The following is a 20,028-nucleotide window of genomic DNA, read 5'->3' on the forward strand; positions in this document are numbered from 1 at the left end:
AAGATTTTTCTGTAATACTCTCTCTGTGGATAAGGAAAGAGGAACAGAGAAGGGAGGTGACTGTGCAGTGTCACATCAGCAGTGACAGCATCAGAACCCAAATCCAGCCTCCTGTTTCTAGGGTCAATGTCCTTTCTGCCCCTTCCCATTACTTTGCCTTCTTCTGTCACATAGTGGATGTTGCAAATGTGGTCACTGAATGAATGAATGAGCAAATAAATGACTGTGATCTATAGCAAAGCCAACAAAAATCTGGTCTACCAACATGTTTCCTTCAACAGTTTCTGTTACTTAAAGAAACAAAGCAGGGCACACTGCCATGGGTTTTTATACTGGAAGAGGCTGCTGATATCAACATATGGTTGAAAGTTGGTATTTAAATTTCGGTTCCATTTAGAGCTTAAGGACTCTTGACTCTAAAAGCAGATCCAGTGGCTGTGGCAGTCCACACCCTGTGGCATTGCACATAGGTGTGGGGGTTGGAGATGTGGAATTATGGAGGGGAAGAGGGAGAGGGACATGTGAATTCGACAGGAGAACTATGCAACCCTTACTCTAGAGACCTGAGGAAGGAAACACATAAGATCTGAAGGAGATCTTAAGCAGCTGGCTGGGGAATAGCAAGTTTAATAGATCAGCTAGGGGCTATTCACATGGTCTTTCATGTAACCCTTTGTTGTTTTCCTCTAAAGGAAATGTAAATAGGCTCTCAGCAAAATAAGAGTCACCACAGCAGAGGCTCAGTAAATGCTCCTTTCCTGCTAATAAGGACAAGCCATATTCTGCTTTTTAATAAGCAGTCTGCTGGTGACCAGATTATAAGAAACTAGAAAATAAATTGACGGGGGAAAATTATCATCCATTGAAGAAAGAAAAAGCAAAAACTGTTTAGGGGCAGGTGGTGATTATGTAGTTGTAACTTTTTACAAGATGTTTTACTCGAAATACGTATAGGGAGGATGTGTTGGAGGAAGCATGCACATGCATGCACACGATATGGGAAGAAAATAATAGATTTTCTATGAGGCACTGATTTTTTTTTTTTTTTTTTTTGAGATGGAGTCTCGTTCTGTTGCCAAGGTTGGAGTACAATGGCACAATATTGGCTCACTGCAACCTCTGCCTCCTGGGTTCAAGTGATTCTTCTGCCTCAGCCTCCAGAGTAGCTGGCATTACAGGTGTGCACCACCACGCCCAGCTAATTTTTGCATTTTTAGTAGAGACGGGGTTTCACCATATTGGCCAGGCTGGTCTTGAACTCCTGACCTCAGGTGATCTACCTGCCTCAGCCTCCCAGAGTGCTGGGATTACAGGCGTGAGCCGCCACGCCCAGCCCGAGCAATCATTTTTGAGAGGACCTTGTACACCTTCCCCTACAAGATGGCAAAATACCGATATTGGGCAATTCCTACCCAGCCTTAAGAGGACTGACTGTACACATACTTGCCAGCCACTGAAATGTTGCAGTCCCCCCAGTGCAGGCAGATCGAGGTTAGCCAGGCTGGGCCTCTTCCCTAGCCAGCCCTGTCTTGTCGTTAACATCCTGGTCCCTGACCACACACAACTGTCCCCCAGCTGCCTGGACTACCCCTTCTTAACACTCATTTCACTTCAGGGTCATTACTCCTCCAAGTAAGTGCAGCCCTCAAGGGCAGTGAGCTTCCTGAGGGCAGGAACCTCATCTGTCATTGTCACTACTATGATTCCAGCACCCCACATGGGGCAGGACTCATAATAGGTATCAATAAATATCCATGGAATGAGTGAGCCTTTGTCAAGACTGGTCTAGGAGGCTTCTCCAGGAAAGGCTTTGGTGACATGGGGCTCAGGTCACCAACAGTCTGTAGATTTAAGAAACAGCCTCCCCCACTGGCATGTACATTAGTGTCTTGTCTTCCATTCTGGATCATTCCATCGGTGGGTAAGGCTGGGGAACAGGTTTGGCAAGATAGCAACGTTGAGTGCTAGGAGCAAATGATGAAATACGGAAGTTGTTCCTGTTGTCTTCATCAAAGAAATGAGACATCCAGTTCAAATCAACACATTTGACTCCTTTAGACAACTGCTTGCCATGTTGGCTTTCTACCAAGTATATCGGCTGTCTTCCATGCAGCAACATCTGTCTGGGAGTGGTCTGGTATGTTAAACTCTGATGCTGATTTGGGAGTTAGTGGGAAGATCTGGGTTAACAACCACTCTGGGGCTTGCTTAACCTCTGAGTCCCAGTTTTCTTGTCTCTGAAATGGACTGCTCTTTTTCCTACAGTGTACACTCAGGGTTAAGAGCAGGTTACTCTGAGGCCAAGTACTGGGGTTCCTATCCAGTCTGTTCCATCTTAGCTATGTGACCTTGGTCAACCCGCTCAACCCCTCTGTGGCACCCAGTCTCATCTGTGAAATGGATGTGGTACCAGGACCTACTTGCCAGAGCAGTCGTGAGGATGAAATGAGACAACTGTGTTAAACACGAAACCACAACATGGCGTGAGGTAACACTCAATAAACATGAGCCATTTGTTATTGCCTCACAGGGTTGTCACAAGGTCACAGGGATGATGCAAAGGCAGACGAGTAAGGAGGTATAATTAAGATGATCTGCAACCCTGTAGGCCTGTCCTCTACTTACTTTCATCTCCCCGCCTTTCTGGATTCAGAACTGCCCAGTTGCTGGTTTGGAACCATGGGGCTTCCTGAGAAACCAGCCACACACTGTCCCCTGCTCATACATGAAGAGGGAGGGGTATGCACCAGGGAGGGGACCAGCCAGCTTGGCCTGCCTGTCCCATGGGTAAAATTTATAAACCAAGCTAGTGCATTGTCATCCTCCCCTGCAAGGCTTGTCAGGCACTCTTGCATCCACCCACTCCCTCACTTAGTCATCTTGTGTTTTTGAAAAATCTGGTCTCCACAAGGCACTGTGAGTTAGAGGTCTCCTCTCAGGAGTAGGGGCAGGATCAGCACCTCCTTTCTTCCTTCCTTCTTTGTCTGGCCCTAGGACTAATCCTACCTCACCTGTGCCCTCTTCGCATCCTTGAATTAGGCTGTTGTTTTCTGCCTATGGTCCCCGCCACTCAAATCATCACTCCTGTTGACCTGGGTCAGCACTTCTCACGCCTGTTGACCTGGGTCAGCACTCCTGCTAGCTGAAAACATGCCGGGGGTCTCGGGCCATGCCCCAGATCAACTACATCAGAATCTTGGGGCAAGAGACATCAGGGTTCCTCTTTTTAGTGCTTCTTAGGTAATTCCAATGTGCAGCCAAGGCTGAGAACCTCTGGTCTAGGTAATGGTTGATTGGTAATCTTTGAAACATATTTGTTGAGAGGTCACTGTTGTTCTAACTCTGTGAGAGTGTGTTGTTTTTTCAGAGGGTGGGCAGGTGCTGCATGTCACATGTCACTCCCTGCACAAAGACCACAAGCCATTCTTTTCCTAGCCTGACAGGTCTGGTCTTCACAACAGCCTCTTCTCCTGCCCGCTTCCAAAGTCATGCTCAGCACCTCCACCCCAGAGTGGCATCCTTGTCCTTGACGCTCAACTGTGCACAGGCATACCCCAGGGAGAAATTCCACAGTATAATTAAGAACATGTTTTCTCAGCAGCTCAGACTCCCCCACCCTGCCCCTTACACATGTCTGTAACTTTAAGCCCAGCCAAGGCTCAGAAGGCTGGTGGAAAATTCTTTTTTCCCAAACTGATTTTTCCTTCTTTCTCTATTTTCTTTTCTCTTCTCTCTTTCTTTCCCTCTCTTTCTTTCTTTCTCTTCCTTCCTTCCTTTCTTTCTCTTTTTTCTCTCTCTCTTTCTTTTTCTCCTTTCCTTTCTTCCCTTTCTCTCTCTCTCTTCCTCTCTCTTTCTCTCTCCCTCTCTCACCTCCACTCCTTTCTTTACCATTTAATTGACATGGGGAGGAGGGGTTTCTGGCAAGGGCACAGTTGTGCTTGTTGTTTTAAAACTGAGCCTGTTACATTTTCTTCCTTCCTGCTCTGTTTTCAATTGAACAGAAGGCAACCAAGGCCTAAAATTAGCCCCGTGATTCTTCCTTCTGCACTGAGAACCAGGACAGGATTCTGAGTCTTGACAAACATGACCCAGAGCCTGGGTACACTGGAGTAGGTGCCTAGCCTCTCTGTACCTGCCACATTCTCAGCCTGATACTGGGCCCAGGACAAAGGCCACAGCTGTCCCAGGTGCTTGGGGGTGTGGGGTCCAAAAAATGATTAGTGCCCAACTTTCATGAGTCCTCAGGCCTCCCCCAGATATCCATCCTAACCCAGAAGCTGGGATGAGGGAATGATACCAGGAGACCTGCCTAGCTAGTGACCTTCGTAAGCCCTCCCTGACGCAGTGCCTTGTCCACAGCCAACACGGGCAGATGTGTATTTGTCATGTGCAGTGGAGAGAGCTCTCGTCATTGGGAACACTTGTTACCAGGATGAACTCCTTAGGAAGGCTTCTCCCACCCTCTCCAACCCTGGTGCCTCCTCTGAGCTCCCAGACCTCCTCCTCACCTCTCACCCATGCTTCCTTCTACTCCACGGTCCCCACATTGTGCTGCGCAGTAATTATACATGGGAGCCGCTCCTGTCTGGCTCTAAACTCTATGAAGGCGGTGGCTGTGTCTAGCTCACCTTGGTATAGGGCAAACATACATCCCAGTTTGCCAGGGCTGGTGGTAGTTTACATTTATCGTCCCAGTGCAGTTATTAATAGAGCTCCCTTTTACTTTCAAAACTGCCCTGATTGGATGAGAAATTATATGACGACTCTATCTTAGTGATATCAGTGACCAGACTATTGGATAGATCTTGATCCACGGAAGCAGTGTGATGTCACGGCCATGCCTGCCTATCCTGGGTCACACAGCATGGGTGCGAATCCCAGGCCCAACCCCACCAGTTACTAATCCTTCTCTGGAGCCTCAGTGACCTCATCAGTACCGTGGGGATCATCGAGAGGCCTCTCTTGTGGAACTGCTGGGAGGGTTCAGGGAGGTGATGCACGTAGTACGGTGCCAGACACTTAGTAACACTTGACAAATGTTAACAGAGGAATGAGAAAGAAGAGGGAGGAAAGCAGAAGCTGAAGATTTTCATCTCATGCCCTGAGGAGTTGGGAGCTGAGGAATGAGGAAATTTGGTATCTGTTTTTACTCTTGCTCTGCCTGCAGGAGTAAACATCTAAAAGCATGGAGGTTTGAGGAAAAACCTGGGATCTGAATTATGGGCTGGGTGGTCATACTTTTCTTAGAGAGACCGTCTTCTAGAGGTAGAAATTTCCAGAAGAACCAAAAGCTTAAGAAGGAGCCACAGATGCCTCAGAGCTAGAGAGTCTGCAGGGGGTGCCTCCGTCTTACCCAGACATCCTGGAAGCTCCTGGAATGTGGTCGCAGGTGGGGAGCCATCAGGAGGCATGCCAGACGGAAATCTGAATTTCCAGGCCATCAGGACGGCATCCAGTGAACACCAGCCCAGCCCAGACCCAGCCCCAGGAGGTGCCCCGGCCAAGGCCCTCAGCCTGAGTGACTGCATCTCCCTGGGAGCACACTGTGGCAAAGGCAGAATCCCTGAGCAGGACTCACCAAGGCACGCCAGGGCAAGGCCAGATTGAGAGGGAGGGCACCAGAGCATTCTGAAAACAGTTATTCTCTGTCACAGCGACATGAGCACCACAGGAATGGAATGATTTTAGGCCAGCAGCTACGGTCCTGAGTTATCATGCAATCCCCTTTGAAGGTAACCAAGAGCACAGTGAGAGTAAAATGAACTAAGAATTGTCATTTCTTGTGGGAAAGAGAGAACAATAAAATACTGGATTTTCCTCCACAACCCATAGACTCCAAGCCTCCTGTAGGCAGGGACCGGGAGGTCTTGTTGCTACTATACACCCACGAACCTAGCACAGTGCCTGGAGATTGTTATTTGTTGATGGAAGGAAGGAATGAATACATAAATAAATTTAATCATGAGTCTTTCTCAAGTTTTGTCAGGATTTTCAAGAAGGGAAGCTCCTAGAAAAAAGGACAGAGTTTCTGACACCTCTTAATACTTGGCCCCTGAGGACAACAGATTACTTCAGCACCAGCGCTGACAGAGGAAAGCGGCCTGAGGACAGTGGTGCTCCCTGGACAAGCCAGGTCTAACCTCCCCCTGCAGCCTCCCTGTGTCCTGGGTCAACCACACACAAGCTTTGAAGCCACCCATAAGCATGGCTGAAGCATATCCCATGCTGCTCCCTTTTATGCTGGTTATTAAGCTGTTGTCCCTCAGCTCCACGTGCACCAGCCTGCCAGGGCTTTCTCCCCAGGGGTCTTGGCCTGAGGCCAGGCTCAGAGACCCAGCAGCAGCCTTGATGCACCCCTTCCTTCCAAGTCCTAATGTCAGCTCCACAGCCCTCTCATCTATGTTTCCAAGTCTTGATCATTCCTCTCTCTTCCCTTGGTTCTCTCAGCCCTAGGGATGGGAGCTCTGTCCTGCAATTGCTACCTCCATGATACCTTAGCGTTTTCTCTTACCCTCTCAGTTACCAGCTCTGTACTTAGCTAACACATTTTCATACTAAACTCTAGGGAGACCCTCACTGAGACACTTATTCATAGGCCTTCACCGGTTCCACCAGTTGGCACCATCATCTACATAAACTTATTCTGAGCCGAGCTTTGGAGCAAATACTGTTCTCTTCTCCCCACCCTTTCCTCCAGAGCTCTCTAGTGGCTTGCAGCTCCCATCATCCTAATCTCAGCCTTACTCAGCCCCCACCCAGAAAAAGTGAACAAGACCAGTTGGCATTTACATGTACAGCCTCGGCGTTCTCTGATCTCCAGCAGCTCTTGCCTGCACTTCTCATGGAATATTCTGTCTATGCTACTTTATTTTGCTCTTGGTCTCAAAAATACTTTGGGTTTTCCCAGCTAGCACAGAAGCCAGTCCAGGGTGGAATGTGTGTCGTGCTTTTAGGTCTCCAGTCTAACCCAGCCTGGTGTCTGCTCATTGGAAGAGTTCAGGAAATGTGCGCGATGGTTAATAATGTACCGCATCTCACAGAATCTGGGACGCAGTCAATTGTAAGACGCACTGTTATTTTTCTGCACCACTAAGAAAGAAAAAAAGAGTGTCCAGTTAAACTGTGACTTAATCGTGAGCTGCATCCCAATTTCAGAAATGTTAACGTGAAAAAACAATGTGCCTCAGAGAATCAGTGAAATAAAGCCTCACTAAGCTGGGAAGCTATTTGAGGGAGTTCTTGTTTGCCTTTGGCCTGCTCTTCTGGGCATAGGGTTCTTCCCACTGCCCAGTGTGGACACCCTAGAGTGAGGTAGACTGGACTGGCAGGTGTAAAATGGGATGGGGGAGGGGCGGGCAGGCAATAAATTGACAGACAGGATGGGCAAAAGATTTTCATGTGGCTGAGAACAGAGAAGCACATCTTCCTGCGAAGAGCATTGTCAGAGGGGCCCACAGAGCGACCATCCAGCTAAACACTGCTTCGGTGCTAAACCACAACAAACCCACTGACTGCTCACAACCCCCGCACCTTGCCCCACCACACCACCCCACACTTTCTACCTGTTCATTTGTTCCACACCTCATTTTTAAACCACAGACAGTAACTATTACCTTTTGCCTTTTCCTCAGGGTCCAGTTCTTCCAGAGCAAAAGCTGTATCTGTCTCACGAAGCCCATGCTAATGACCACACGAAGACCAGATTGGTCAGAGCTGAGGGCCCCCAGACAGCAAAGGACATAAATGCCTCTAAGAGTGCCTCCAGCTCCGGCCGCTGTGTCCTTCTCCTGGTGATTAAAAGCTACTTTTCCCCTTCAAAGCATAATCCCTTCTAATTACACATAAGCCCTTTGTTGGGGAGAGGAGGCCGACACTGTGTTGGTTCCTTTTTAGGGAGAGAAAGAGAACCCTAAAGACACAAGTGGCTGGGCACCAGGGAAATGGAGGTGGGGGATACAATGGGAAACCAAGACCCTCAGGCACCCTCCTCCATGAGAGGAGTTCCTGGGGTTGCTGAGGGGGATGTCTTTGGATATCTCCTTAAGTTTGGAACAAAATCTCTTTGCATAAATATAGGCTGGGCATTTGTCCTCCTCAGGAGCCTGCCATGAGCCAGTAGCCAGCGTGTTTGACTGCCCCTTTAAGTCAAATCAATTCACTTGGCAGAGCTGAAGTGATCTCTCCTTCTTTTAGTCTTTATCTTGCTCTGTAGTGACTTCAGGCCAGCTATTTGGGTTGTCTCTGAGCTTAGTGGAGGGTGATAATGTTTATCTCTTGGCTAAAATTGATCAACTAGTAGTGGCTACCTGGGGCTGTAATGGAAAAGGCAGTGGAACACTCCAGGCTCAGCAAGGCAGAACCGTGATTGACTTGCAATGTATGACAGGGCTGCGGGCATGAGGAGAGGCAGCAAGTGGGCCAGTGACTGTCATTCCAGCCCTGCAGTGGGGTGGTGCTGGATTGACTCATCACCAGGTGAGGGATCTGTGATCCCAAGGAACACCACAAACAGAAACCTCCCTGGTACTGCGCCATGGAACTTTTTGTCTCTGCCTCCTCAAATCTCAGAACTTTGTTCTCTTTGAAAGACTCTAGACCCCTGAGACCTCAATAGTGATGGAGGGAGAAGCACAGAGAGGAATGGATGCTGACTTCATGGAGTTCATGGTCTGGTTGTAAACATGGGACTTGAACTCGAATAATTCAGAGTATGATGAGGGCCCACAGGCTATGCATGGTGGGGCTTCCAAGAAGAGAGAGATGGTTTCTGCTTATGATGGCAAAAAGACTCCTTGAAGGTGATGGCATTTAAGACAAGCCTGCAGAATTACAAAATAACATTTTATAGTAAGTTTATGATTTCTAAACTGCTTTTGCATGTTATTTCATTTTAGCCTCACTACAATTTTGTGAGGTCCATATTTGCTCAGTTTTACAGATGAGGAACGTGAAGCCTAGTGAGATTAAGTACTTTGCTCAGGGTCCCACGTGACAACGGTGGGTTCTTGAACAAGTGAGTCATTTAAACTCTGCAAAGACAGGGAAGAATAGCTTATCTTGCCCAGGAAAACCACAAGTGAAACATGGCTGGAGTGAAGGCTAGGAATGGAGGATGCTGGAAAAGGAGACAGGGACCAGACTGTGAAATTGATGATGATGATGACTGATACAACTAAGATTTACTGAGCGCCTGCAAAGTGACTGGAATGGCCCACAAGTGCAGGCCAACCCCAAGCAAGCTCTGGCAGAATCATTAAGACCTTGTTGCATGCTAAAGAGTATGGGTTTTATCATGTAGAAGGTGATGAAAGATTTTAATCCAGGACTGCCAAGAGTAGTCAGTTCACCCTGGCAGCAATGTAGGGGTGGTTTAGGGGGAGGCAGAGAGCCTGAGCAATGCAGTGACAGCCTTGTTGGAGAGAAAGGAGGGACTGGAGAGATAGGAAGGAAGGAGACAGCAGTGCTGGGTGACTTACTGGAAGAGGGTGGTGAGGAAGAGGGAGAAGTCAGCTAGATGGAATTTAGCTTGGCTGGCTGGCTAGTGAGATGGTAGTGCTCATAACTGAGAAGGGAATGCCAGAGGAAGGCCAGTGGGGAGCAGGAGGCAGTTGGGGAGAACAGGGGTTTGCATTTGATATGTTGAAGCTGAAGTTCCTATTACATCTGACTGCACATATTCAGCAGGCAGTTGAATACTTGGGTCTGGAGTCAAGAATAAGCTTGTGAGATGGAGACATAGCTTTGTGCATCATCAGCATATAGGTGGAAGATTAAGTTCTGGGAGTGATTAAACAGGTGACCCAGGAAAGATAAGCTTGAAGAGTATATGAGGTTGCTGAAGGGGAGCTACAGCTGGTGAAGGAATATGACTCCTTCCAATTCCCAAAGACATCAGCTATGTAATTAATGTCCTGTCATAGTTTTTAAATAGTCCATGCTTCATTGAGCTAAAAAGGAGAAAGTTAAACTATGAGAATATTAACTTCGTTAATATTCAATTGATGATACTCTAATAGTATTATTCCCATCTAACCATTGTTCTTGTTTGAACAAATCTGTTTGTTGAGATTGACACATACATGTCATACAATTTATCATTTGAACCATTTTAAATGTACAATTGAGTAGTGTTTTTTTATTTTTACTTTTAGAGATGGGGTTTCACCATGTTGGCCAGGCTAGTCTCGAACTCCTGACCTCAGGTGATCTGCCCACCTGGGCCTCCCAAAGTGCTGGGATTCCAGGCATGAGCCACTACGCCCAGCCTTGAGTAGTGTTAATACATTCATATTGTTATGCAGCCATCAGCACCATCCATCTTCAGAACTTTCATTTTGCAAAACTGAAACTTTGTACCCATTAAACACTAACTCCCCAGTGCTCCCTCTCCCTAGCCCCCTGCCAACCACTCTGTTTTCTGTCTCAATGAATTTGACTACTCTGTGTACCTTATCTAAGTGGAATCATATAGAAAAGCATAATCTTTAAAGTTCATCTATGTTGTTGTAAGCCATCTTACAACAACATAGATGAACTTTAAAGATTACAAAATATCATAAACTGGGTGGCTTATAAACAACAAAAATTTATTTCTCACAGCTTTTGAGGCTGGGAGGTCCAAGATCAAGGTGCCAGTAGATTCGGTGTCTGGCAAGGGCCTATTTCTTGACATGTGTGTGGTACCTTCTTGCTGTGACCTCATCCAGTGGAAGGGAAAAGGGGTCTCTCTTGGGCTTCTTTTTATAAGGGCATTAACCCCATTCACGAGGGTCTTACCCTCATGACCTAATCACCTCCCCAAAGCCTCACCTCCTAATACCATTATCTTGGGGTTAGGATTTCAATTTATGAATTTTGGAGGAACACATACATTTAGACCATAGCAGATATATCAGAATTTCTTTCCTTTTTAAGGCCAATTAATATTCTATTGTTGGTACAGACCACATTTTGTTTATCCATTCATCCATCCAGGGTCATTTGGGTTGTTTCCACCTTTCGCCTATTGTGAGTAATGCTGCTGTGAACATAGGTGTACAAATATTTGAGTCTCTGCTTTTAGTTATTTGGGGTATATACCTAGGAGTGAAATTGCTGGATCAAATAGTGTTTCTGCTTATTTTTGGAAGAACTACCGTACTATTTCCCTTAGCAGCTGCACTGTTGTACATGCCAACCAGCAGTGCATGATGATTCCAGCTTCTCCACATCCTGGCCAACACTTGTTACTCTCTGTTTTTCTTCTTATCATAGCCATCCTAATGGGTGCGAGATGGTATTTCACTGTGGTTTTTATTTGCATTTCCCTAATGATTAATATTAAGGACATTTAACTCTTTTTTTACTCTTTAATATTATAGATATTGCATATAATTTTTCTACCAAGGTAACTCCAGTTGTTTTAAAATTATGTCAGACTAAAAGCTGTGTTCAGTTTTCTCATATATTTCTGAGAATATACCTAGTGAGTCAAGAATGATACTGAGGATAACTGCACATTTCATTCTCATAGTTATCACCATTAACACAAATTGATGGGGGTAAATCTGAAATTGATAGAGTCCTGGCAGTAGTTTTGAGCTAGGACTCTGCACATGCATTGAGAGTTGTGATGTTAAGCGATAGACCATATCACTTCACATTTATGGTCAGAACTATAAAGAAGTCAAGCCGGGCACGGTGGGTCACGCCTGTAATCCCAGCACTTTGGGAGGCCAAGGCGGGTGGATCACGAGGTCAAGAGATCGAGACCATCCTGATCAACACGGTGAAACCCCATCTCTACTAAGAATACAAAAAATTAGCTGGACATGGTGGCATGTGCCTGTAATCCCAGCTACTCAGGAGGCTGAGGCAGGAGAATTGCCTGAACCCAGGAGGCGGAGGTTGCGGTAAGCCGAGATCGCGCCATTGCACTCCAGCCTGGGTAACAAGAGCGAAACTCTGTCTCAAAAATAAAAAAAAATAAAAAAAAGAAGTCAAGAAAATGGTGAAGTTTTAGAGATCTTCTCACTTCTATTCCTGAGGGTTGAACTAGGAAGAGGCATTCTATTACTTACATCAGTTATTCTGCCAACAAAAATTCAGTAATGGAGAGAAATAATTTATAATTTCTAAAGTTTCTATTTGGAAAAAAAACTGCTGGGCGTGGCGGCTCACACCTGTAATCCCAGCACTTTGGGAGGCCGAGGCAGGCAGATCACGAGGTCAGGAGTTCGAGACCAGCCTGGCAACATGGTGAAACACCATCTCTACTAAAAATACAGAAATTAGCTGGGTGTGGTGGCAGGCACCTGTAATCCTAGCTACTCGGGAGGCTGAGGCCGGAGAATAGCTTGAACCTGGGAGGCGGAGGTTGCAGTGAGCTGAGACCATACCATTGCACTCCAGCCTAGGTGACAGAGCGAGACTCCATCTCAAAAAAGAAACCTATGGAAAAATATATAGACAAAATTAGTTTAAAATTGCCTTAATTTTGGAGTGGAGATAAATTTGATAATAAAACCAATACCAAAAGATCACCATCAATTCACTTGCAACAAGCTGAAGAAAATAGAATGTCTCCAATACATCATCAGACATATATTTTTTTGAAACAGTGATTGTAGGTGGAATGAGAAAACATTATGAATCTATGTCACAAGCATAAAGGCAGTTTTGGGACATCATAATGGAAAATAAAAAATACCTGATTTTTAAATTTGAATTTCTTTCTACCAAACTCAAAACTAAATCATTGTGCAATTAAAACTTGAAACTCCAATAATGAATAACATAAGTATTTCCTCAGCTTATGCAATAATATTTAATGAGATGGGTCACTAGGTTCAGTTAGTGTTACATAGGGGCCTAAGCAAAGACTGGAGACTGGATCTCACTTGTTTTTGCTAAACAAGCCTGGGACCCTGGTATAGGGCTGCATCTTAGAAAAGGAGGTACCGTTTTCATTTCACAAAGGTGTCTTCATTAAACTATGCAACCACGAGAGGCTTCATCCACTCAGAGGAGCACATTTTCTAATTTGCATAAAAGTGCCACATAGGCTAGCAGAGGACCTGAGGCTGTGTTCCCCACCAGTAGGAGAAATCTGATCTGCAGTAACAGAGAATAAAGGGAACACACAGAGAGGTAGAGAGCATGGGTCCCAGCTGTAGCTAAGTCCTTGGTTCCAGCTGTCCTTGGGACACAGCTGATCCTCTCCTTTTCAGGCAGGTTAGCTGTAAGACACTCTGATCCTTTCAATAAAACCTCCTTTTGCCTAAATTAATTGAAATTTGGCTTCCATAATTTTTACCAAAAGATTCCTGACTTATGTGAGTTATCTTAATCAAGGAGAGGATATGACCTGGATCAAGCCACATGGGGGAAAAAAATTATTTGCAGCCTATTGGGATGTATCTGAATAAAATTCCTGGGTAGGTCCATGATTGCAATAATAATATAAGTATTATAAATACTAACACAATCCAATGGAGTTGCAGCAAAATTTCAAGTAGAGGAGATATACTGTCATGAGTATCTTCTAAGAAAGTAAAAGAACTCCAAAATACCCAATATTAGCAATTTCCGCATCTATTAAGAAAAGGCTCACAAGTTTTCAAACTTGCTAAGCAGTGTCGAGGCAAGTAGGAATATGTGTGGCAAGTTCAAAATACATCAACCAATGCACATTACTAGCTGGAACGGAAGCACTTTCCTAGATTATCAAAACATTAAAATGATGTTAGCTGATTCTCCAAATCCTTTTATGGCCAATGAATCAAGTGAAGTATTTGTTTCCAGTTTTGAATCAACCTTTTGTTTAAAATTTATTTATCATTCACTCAGCATTACCAGAATTCTTTCTAAAAAGCCTCAAAGTGAAACTGTAAAAATATTTTGCCTTTGTTTTCAAAAGTAGAAGCAATGTTACATAGTTTACCATCAGAGAGAAGTGATGGATATTTCAAAACCATTTGGCACAGAGAAGAGGAATTTTTCCAGAAAAAATATCTGCAAAATCCTCTATTTAAAAATATCTTTGGAGGATAAAAAACTTAAAATCATAAGATTTGGGGTAAGGCATTTCCCCCTACCTCCTCAAGACAGAATAAAATTAATATCTATTACTATAGCTTACCAACTACATAGGTAATTTAAATTCATACTTTTTTCTGATAATTATACCAAATGAAAATAATTTCTGAATTATTGAATAACAAAATACTTTAAAAAAAACTTTACAAACTTGATGCAAATATAATTCCAGAACTTTACTTTTACCTAAAGTGCCTACAGCTCAATTTCACTTATTAATCAATCATCTTGACTGCTCTCTTACTTGACATGGTCTTATTAGTAAGCCATGGAGCTTGCAGCTGTTGCATATTGCTTTGATTTGGCTGGTCACTGTAGCAAGAATGGCATGCCCAATTTTCTACTTTTCATTGCTAGGAAAATTTACACAGTAAAAGAGGTTCCCTTATCACTAATTATTGTGGAACAGAAATTAATGACCAAACTAATAGAACTAAAGGACTCGGTGATATTATGGAATCATTGGGCCCATCAGCTGAGAAATAAATTTTATTTTGCTAATTGAATTTCCCCTATAAAAATCTTGCACATCAGCTGGTACTAATTTTACTTTGCCTGTAATAATTCTGGACTTCAGATTCTTGTTACTATTGGATTAACATGTAGATATTGAAATTCAGCTTATGAAAATAGTACTATTTGCGAAAACAATACTCGCTTAAACATTTTCATGAGCTTTTCTTGGGAATGAGAAGAGACTTACTGCCTTTATGTCTAAGCAGTCTTTGCCCATCAACTCCTCCAGATATTCCAGAGTTCCTCCAAATATTCCAAATATTCCAGGGGTCTATGTAGGGGGAAAGGTCTAAGATTGAAATCTAAGGAATTGATTGTTTAAAAGGCAGTACACAAGTGTTTATCACAACATCCCTTCTAATAGCAAAACCTGGAAATACTTGTCACAGAAGAATGGATAAATGAATTATGGTAGATTCTGTCACCCAAATCTCTCACAGCAATGAGCATGAGTAAACTACATATACAAAAATATAAATAATTCTATCATACATAATGCTGAGCAAAAGAAGCCTAGCGGAGCACTCATAGCCTACGTTTACAAAGTTCAAGCATAGGCGAAACTCATCTCTAATGCTTGAAGTCAGGATGGCAGTACTCTTCGGGGGGCCTGGTGGCTGGAACGGGCACAAGGGCATTTCTAAGTGTGCTGCAAACACATCATCTTTTGATCTGAGTGCTAGTTGCATGGAGTGTTCTGTTTGTGAAAATGATCAACCTGTGAACTTATGATTTGTGCACTTCTCTGTATGTATACTTCAATCATAGTCTGTTTTTTTTTTAAGCAGGTGAAGGAAGAGAACCCAGTGAGGGAAGCTGAGGTGGATAAGCTACAGATGATGGAGAAAAGTCTGGAAAGAGGGGTGCCCTGGGATCTACGGAAAGAGAATGTTTCAGAAGGAAGAATCAGTCTGAAGTACTAAATGGCTTGAGAAAGTCCTAGAAGCATAAAGACTGAAAGCTGCTCATTGGATTTGACAACTGACCTCTGAGAGAACAGTTTTAAAGGAAGGCAGAAACCAGACAGCAGAGGGTTGAAGAGCAAGACCTGGAGATGGGAGCTACTCTTTCCAGTGGCCAGACTGTGAAGGGAAGAGTGATGGCCACAGCAGCGGGAAGGAATGAGAACACTGGGTCGGGGAGGTCTCCCTGAAGACAGAGGAGATTGGACCACGTTAATGTGTGGGAGACAGATGGTTGAAAGAGAGTTGCTAAAGTTACTGGGGGATATTTGATGGGGTCCCCAAGGAAGTGGAAGAGGTGGGATTGCCCCTGGGCATGGGAAGGGGCAACTTGTATTCCATGGACACTTCGGGGAAGGAGACCAGGAAGTGCAAGTATGATTCACTGAGGTAATGGAGGCTGAGAGTTGAGGGCGCTCATCCTTGAGACGTCCCGCTTAAATGTGCATAGGAGGTCAATAGGTGATTAAGTGAGATAATAATGAGAAAGCTTATGTGCAGATTCATTGCCTCATCTTTCCTTTGCCCTCCTTTGATCATTTTTAAAGCAAAGTGCAGTTTAGTCAGTCATCTACAATGGAAGAATAACTTATAGACTGCATGTAGAGATCTTAGGGGGACAAATTATTCATAGACAACTCCCTCTCCCTCCCCACCCAGACACACTCACCATTATATTCATTTAATTCATTGGCAAATGACAGGTAGAGTATTGGTATTCAGCTCAGCTTGACAGTTTAACCCAATAATTAACACCAACAACAATGCTTTCTGGAAATGTTTTCCCAGGTAGGGTTTCTTCTGGCCCAGGAGAGCTGAATCCATTCAGAGGTCTCCTGGGCCCAGGAAAAGCAAGGTTGAGTTTGGGTCCTGCAGTGGAACCAACTTTGTTCTCAATCTTTAGCTGCTTTGGGGCTTCTTCTGGCACCCCAAGCTCTGTCAAAGGCAGATCTATTTGGGGTGACTACACATATGGAAACTAAAGATTGGGGAATGTATTCATATAAACGACCTTGGCCAGGCACCTTTGGGAAGGCTTCATGGGCTCCAGGGAGGCATGGGGGTAGGGTGGAGTCCTTGCACCCCAGCGTGATGGGCTCTGCTTTAGCAGAATAAAGCTAAATCAAGTTGTTACCAAAAATGACAGGCAGGTTGTTATTCCAGGCATATCTTATACACTCACTTTCAGAGCTGTTTAGAGTTTTGCTGATTTGACACCCAGAAAACCCACAAGAGTCCGGAGATTTTACATTTTCTGGGCATTAAGTGCAAAGTACTTGCCAGATAACAGAGTTTTAGTGGGATGCCAAGAAGTGTTGCATAGCAGACCATGAGTCTCGCTGTTATCACATGAGCTGCAGTGAATTGCTGGCTGAGTACAGAGTATGGTAACACCTGAGAAGCTTCATTCTCAGGGCCAGATCTGTCACTCTGAATCTCAGGGCATCCTAAGCTTGGCTGTGGTTGTGTATCAAAAGTTAGATATTCCAAAAGGCTCCGGCCAGAAGCAAGCAACACAACCCAGTGACAAACTTAAAAAACAGAGGTAAAGAGATGTTCTAGTGCCAATAATAATTTTTTAGAGTTAGGGACCCAAATTAATTCAGCACAAGTTCTTCATAGTGATGCATTTACTATGACTAAGATGAATGAGAATAACTTGAGTGTCTGTATGAAAGTGTGTCTGTCCTTACACTGCCTTCCTTTGAAGGAAGACTTGGCCCTGGCCCACAGGAATCTGTGATCAGGAGGTTGGGAAGTGAGATCTCCACAGACTTGGAACTTGCATGTGCCTGAATAACTGTCAACAACAGGTACAGAGCTTGCCTCCCAGTACGATCTTGCAATGAACAAATGATCAAGAGGAGCACTTTTCCAATGTATCCACTAAATGGTAAAACCACACAATGACCGAAAATGACGTCGGTTCTTCAGTTACCATTTGACCTGGAGTGTGGGGAAAACAGAAGGAAAATGGAAACTACTTAGGCAGCATTTTGTCAGGAGGTGGAAGCAGCGTGGGAAAATATTTCACATGGTTCTTGCCGACTCAGCCTGACAAAGAAAGCTGTGGTTTGTTGTCAGATTCCTTCAACTAAATGTGTCAAAGGGAGAGAAACCTCTCTTGAGTGAGAGACTGCTCTCTCCAAACAGCTGCACATCGCCTCCCTCCTTTGTGGCTCACACCATCCCCGGCCCTCTCTCCTCTCTTCACACTTGGAGCTGGAAAGTGGAATGGAGAAGAGGTCCTTATCCTTAGCTCTCTCTTGTGTGTCAGACTTCATTCCTGCCATGGACTCGTTTCTGGCTCCACCCCAGTGGGATGCTACATGGTCATTTTAGCAATGACAAGGATAGCCACAGAAGCAACGGGGCCTGAGTGGACCCCAGCAATCATCCCAGGAGCCCCGGTAAATGGTGTGCAAGTGGTTTCTGTCCCTGAAGGTGAAGCAAAAACTTTGATCCTCTTCATTCTTTTATGAAAGTGATTATTTTGAAAGTGATGATCCTCAATATCACTTCACTGATAAAGATTTGAGTGTGAGTATTGTATGTTGTGGAATACCACGGTCATTGGAACCAGACAAAACTAGGTTCCGATCTCATATTTTCCACTTAGCTACGTGACCTTAGAGAGGTTTAAAAGTCTGGATGCAGCTATTAAAATGATGGGAGATGCATTAAACCAGGAGCACCTCAAGTAAATATACGAAGGGCCTTCTTCCTTAATCAGTGATGCATCTTTATTTTTCTCTGCTGCTTAAGGTGCTAGATTAGATTCAGAGAAAGTATGGACATGGTCATAGAAGTTCCATAACATAGAAGGCTACATTGCTTTTCTAGAGGTCATGTCAAGTCAACACTGGTTTCTCAACAATGCCTGGAGAGACTGTCTTAAGTGAAAGCCCTGTTATCAAACACAAAACAAACCTTTCTGTAAAATGGTTATCGCTAGCTTTCAGCCTTTGGCAGCTGCGTTGCAGTTAGGGAATGGCAGATACTTGGGCCTGGGCTGAGAATCTAATCCCAGCAAGGCTGTTACAAACCTTTTCCAGAGCACTTCGGCTTTCTCTCTGAAAGATGCTGCAATCAAAACTTTTCAGAAATTCTCTTTTCAGAGTAGAGACTTGTGCCCTGTATAGAAGGGGCAGTTATGGTTTGGATCCTGTAAGTAATACAGGATGAAAAACTATTTCTTTTTTTTTTTTTAGATAGAGTCTCACTTTGTCACCCAGGAATGGAGTGCAGTGGTGTGATCTCAGCTCACTGCAACCTCTTCCACCCAGGTTCAAGCAATTCTCTTGCCTCAGCCTCCTGAGTAGCTGGGATTACAAGTGCCTGCCACCATGTCTGGTTAATTTTTGCAGTTTTAGTAGAGACGAAGTTTCACTATCTTGGCCAGGCTGGTCTTGAACTCCTGACCTTGTGATTCACCCGACGTGGCCTCTCAAAGTGCTGGGATTACAGGTGTGAGCCGCCACGCCCTGCCAAAAAACTGTATTTCTTGCTTTTACCTCGTTGCCTTTCTGAGAGCAAGATGGGTCACCAGCAGCTGTCCTGGAGCCACCCGTGAAAATTCGGCCAGGGTTCTCGCTCTTGTCGAGTCTGTTCAAACTGGCACAGTTTGATCCGGAAATATGGTCTCAATATGTGCCGCCAGGGTTTCCGTCAGTACGCGAAGGATATAGGTTTCATTAAGTTGGACTAAATGATCTTCAAAGGATTATCCAAGACATCTACCATGAAAAACCATGATAGTTCTTTGTACATAAGATAAACATTTTTAAACCACCCCTCCCACACACAAAAAACTGTATTTCTTAGGGTAGGAATAAAACAACGCTTTGGCTCCCATTGCCTTCCTTATGGGGTTGGTGCTTTCAACCAGAGTATAGGGTGGGGGCGCAGGGTGCACTTTGGGGAAGGATGTCAACAGACCTCTTTATTTTTGACCATTATTACTGTTGTTGAAGACATAATGAAATCAGTAGAGATCACCAGAGAGAGCCTTAACAAACGCCTCTGAGATAAGCCTTTGTTTTCAAACACAGCAGGCTTTTGTCAGTGCTTCCTAGAATCATTTGTCTTCCACTTTTATTATATTTGCCATATCCAGGGAACACTTGCACTTTATTATATTTAATTGATTTTCAATTGACTCACTTTAAAAAAAATAGAGAGATAGGGTCTCAACACGTGCCCAGGCTGTTCTTGAACTCCTGGGCTCAGGCAATCCTCCCACTTTGGCCTCCCAAAGTGCTAGGATTACAGATGTGAGCCACTGCACCTTACTTGACTCACTTTTTATACTTAGCTGAACCCTAAATAATAATCTGGGAAATCACAGATTTATTATACTTCTAGAAAGAGCACAGAGCTATTAAAATACATTTTTTATGTACCTTTTAAAATCATCTTATGCAGCACCAATAGGCAGGCCATACTTTAGAAGACACTTCTTTGGATGAGCAAC

The 20,028-nt window shown here is 44.4% G+C and overlaps 2 protein-coding genes and 1 pseudogene across 5 annotated transcripts in view; 2 read left to right on the plus strand and 1 right to left on the minus strand.

The window, feature by feature from the left end:
* Positions 1 to 7,800, minus strand: part of ABCA4 (ATP binding cassette subfamily A member 4) — a 131,916-nt gene extending 124,116 nt beyond the window's left edge. For both annotated transcript variants that reach the window (XM_064371132.1, XM_064371133.1), the window contains exon 1: positions 7,614 to 7,800. In XM_064371132.1, coding sequence (XP_064227202.1) covers positions 7,614 to 7,679 — 66 coding nt within the window. In that variant the 5' untranslated portion in view covers positions 7,680 to 7,800. The remainder of the gene's footprint in view (positions 1 to 7,613) is intronic.
* LOC135272661 (neuroblastoma breakpoint family member 4-like) overlaps positions 1 to 20,028 on the plus strand; it is a 387,040-nt gene that overhangs the window by 164,048 nt on the left and 202,964 nt on the right. The window lies entirely within an intron of this gene.
* Positions 19,093 to 19,343, plus strand: LOC110567747 (small ribosomal subunit protein uS14-like; annotated as a pseudogene).

This window comes from Aotus nancymaae, unplaced genomic scaffold (genome assembly GCF_030222135.1).
Source record: "Aotus nancymaae isolate 86718 unplaced genomic scaffold, 86718_ANA_hifiasm-v0.15.2.pri h1tg000122l, whole genome shotgun sequence".
Classification (NCBI taxonomy): domain Eukaryota; kingdom Metazoa; phylum Chordata; class Mammalia; order Primates; family Aotidae; genus Aotus; species Aotus nancymaae.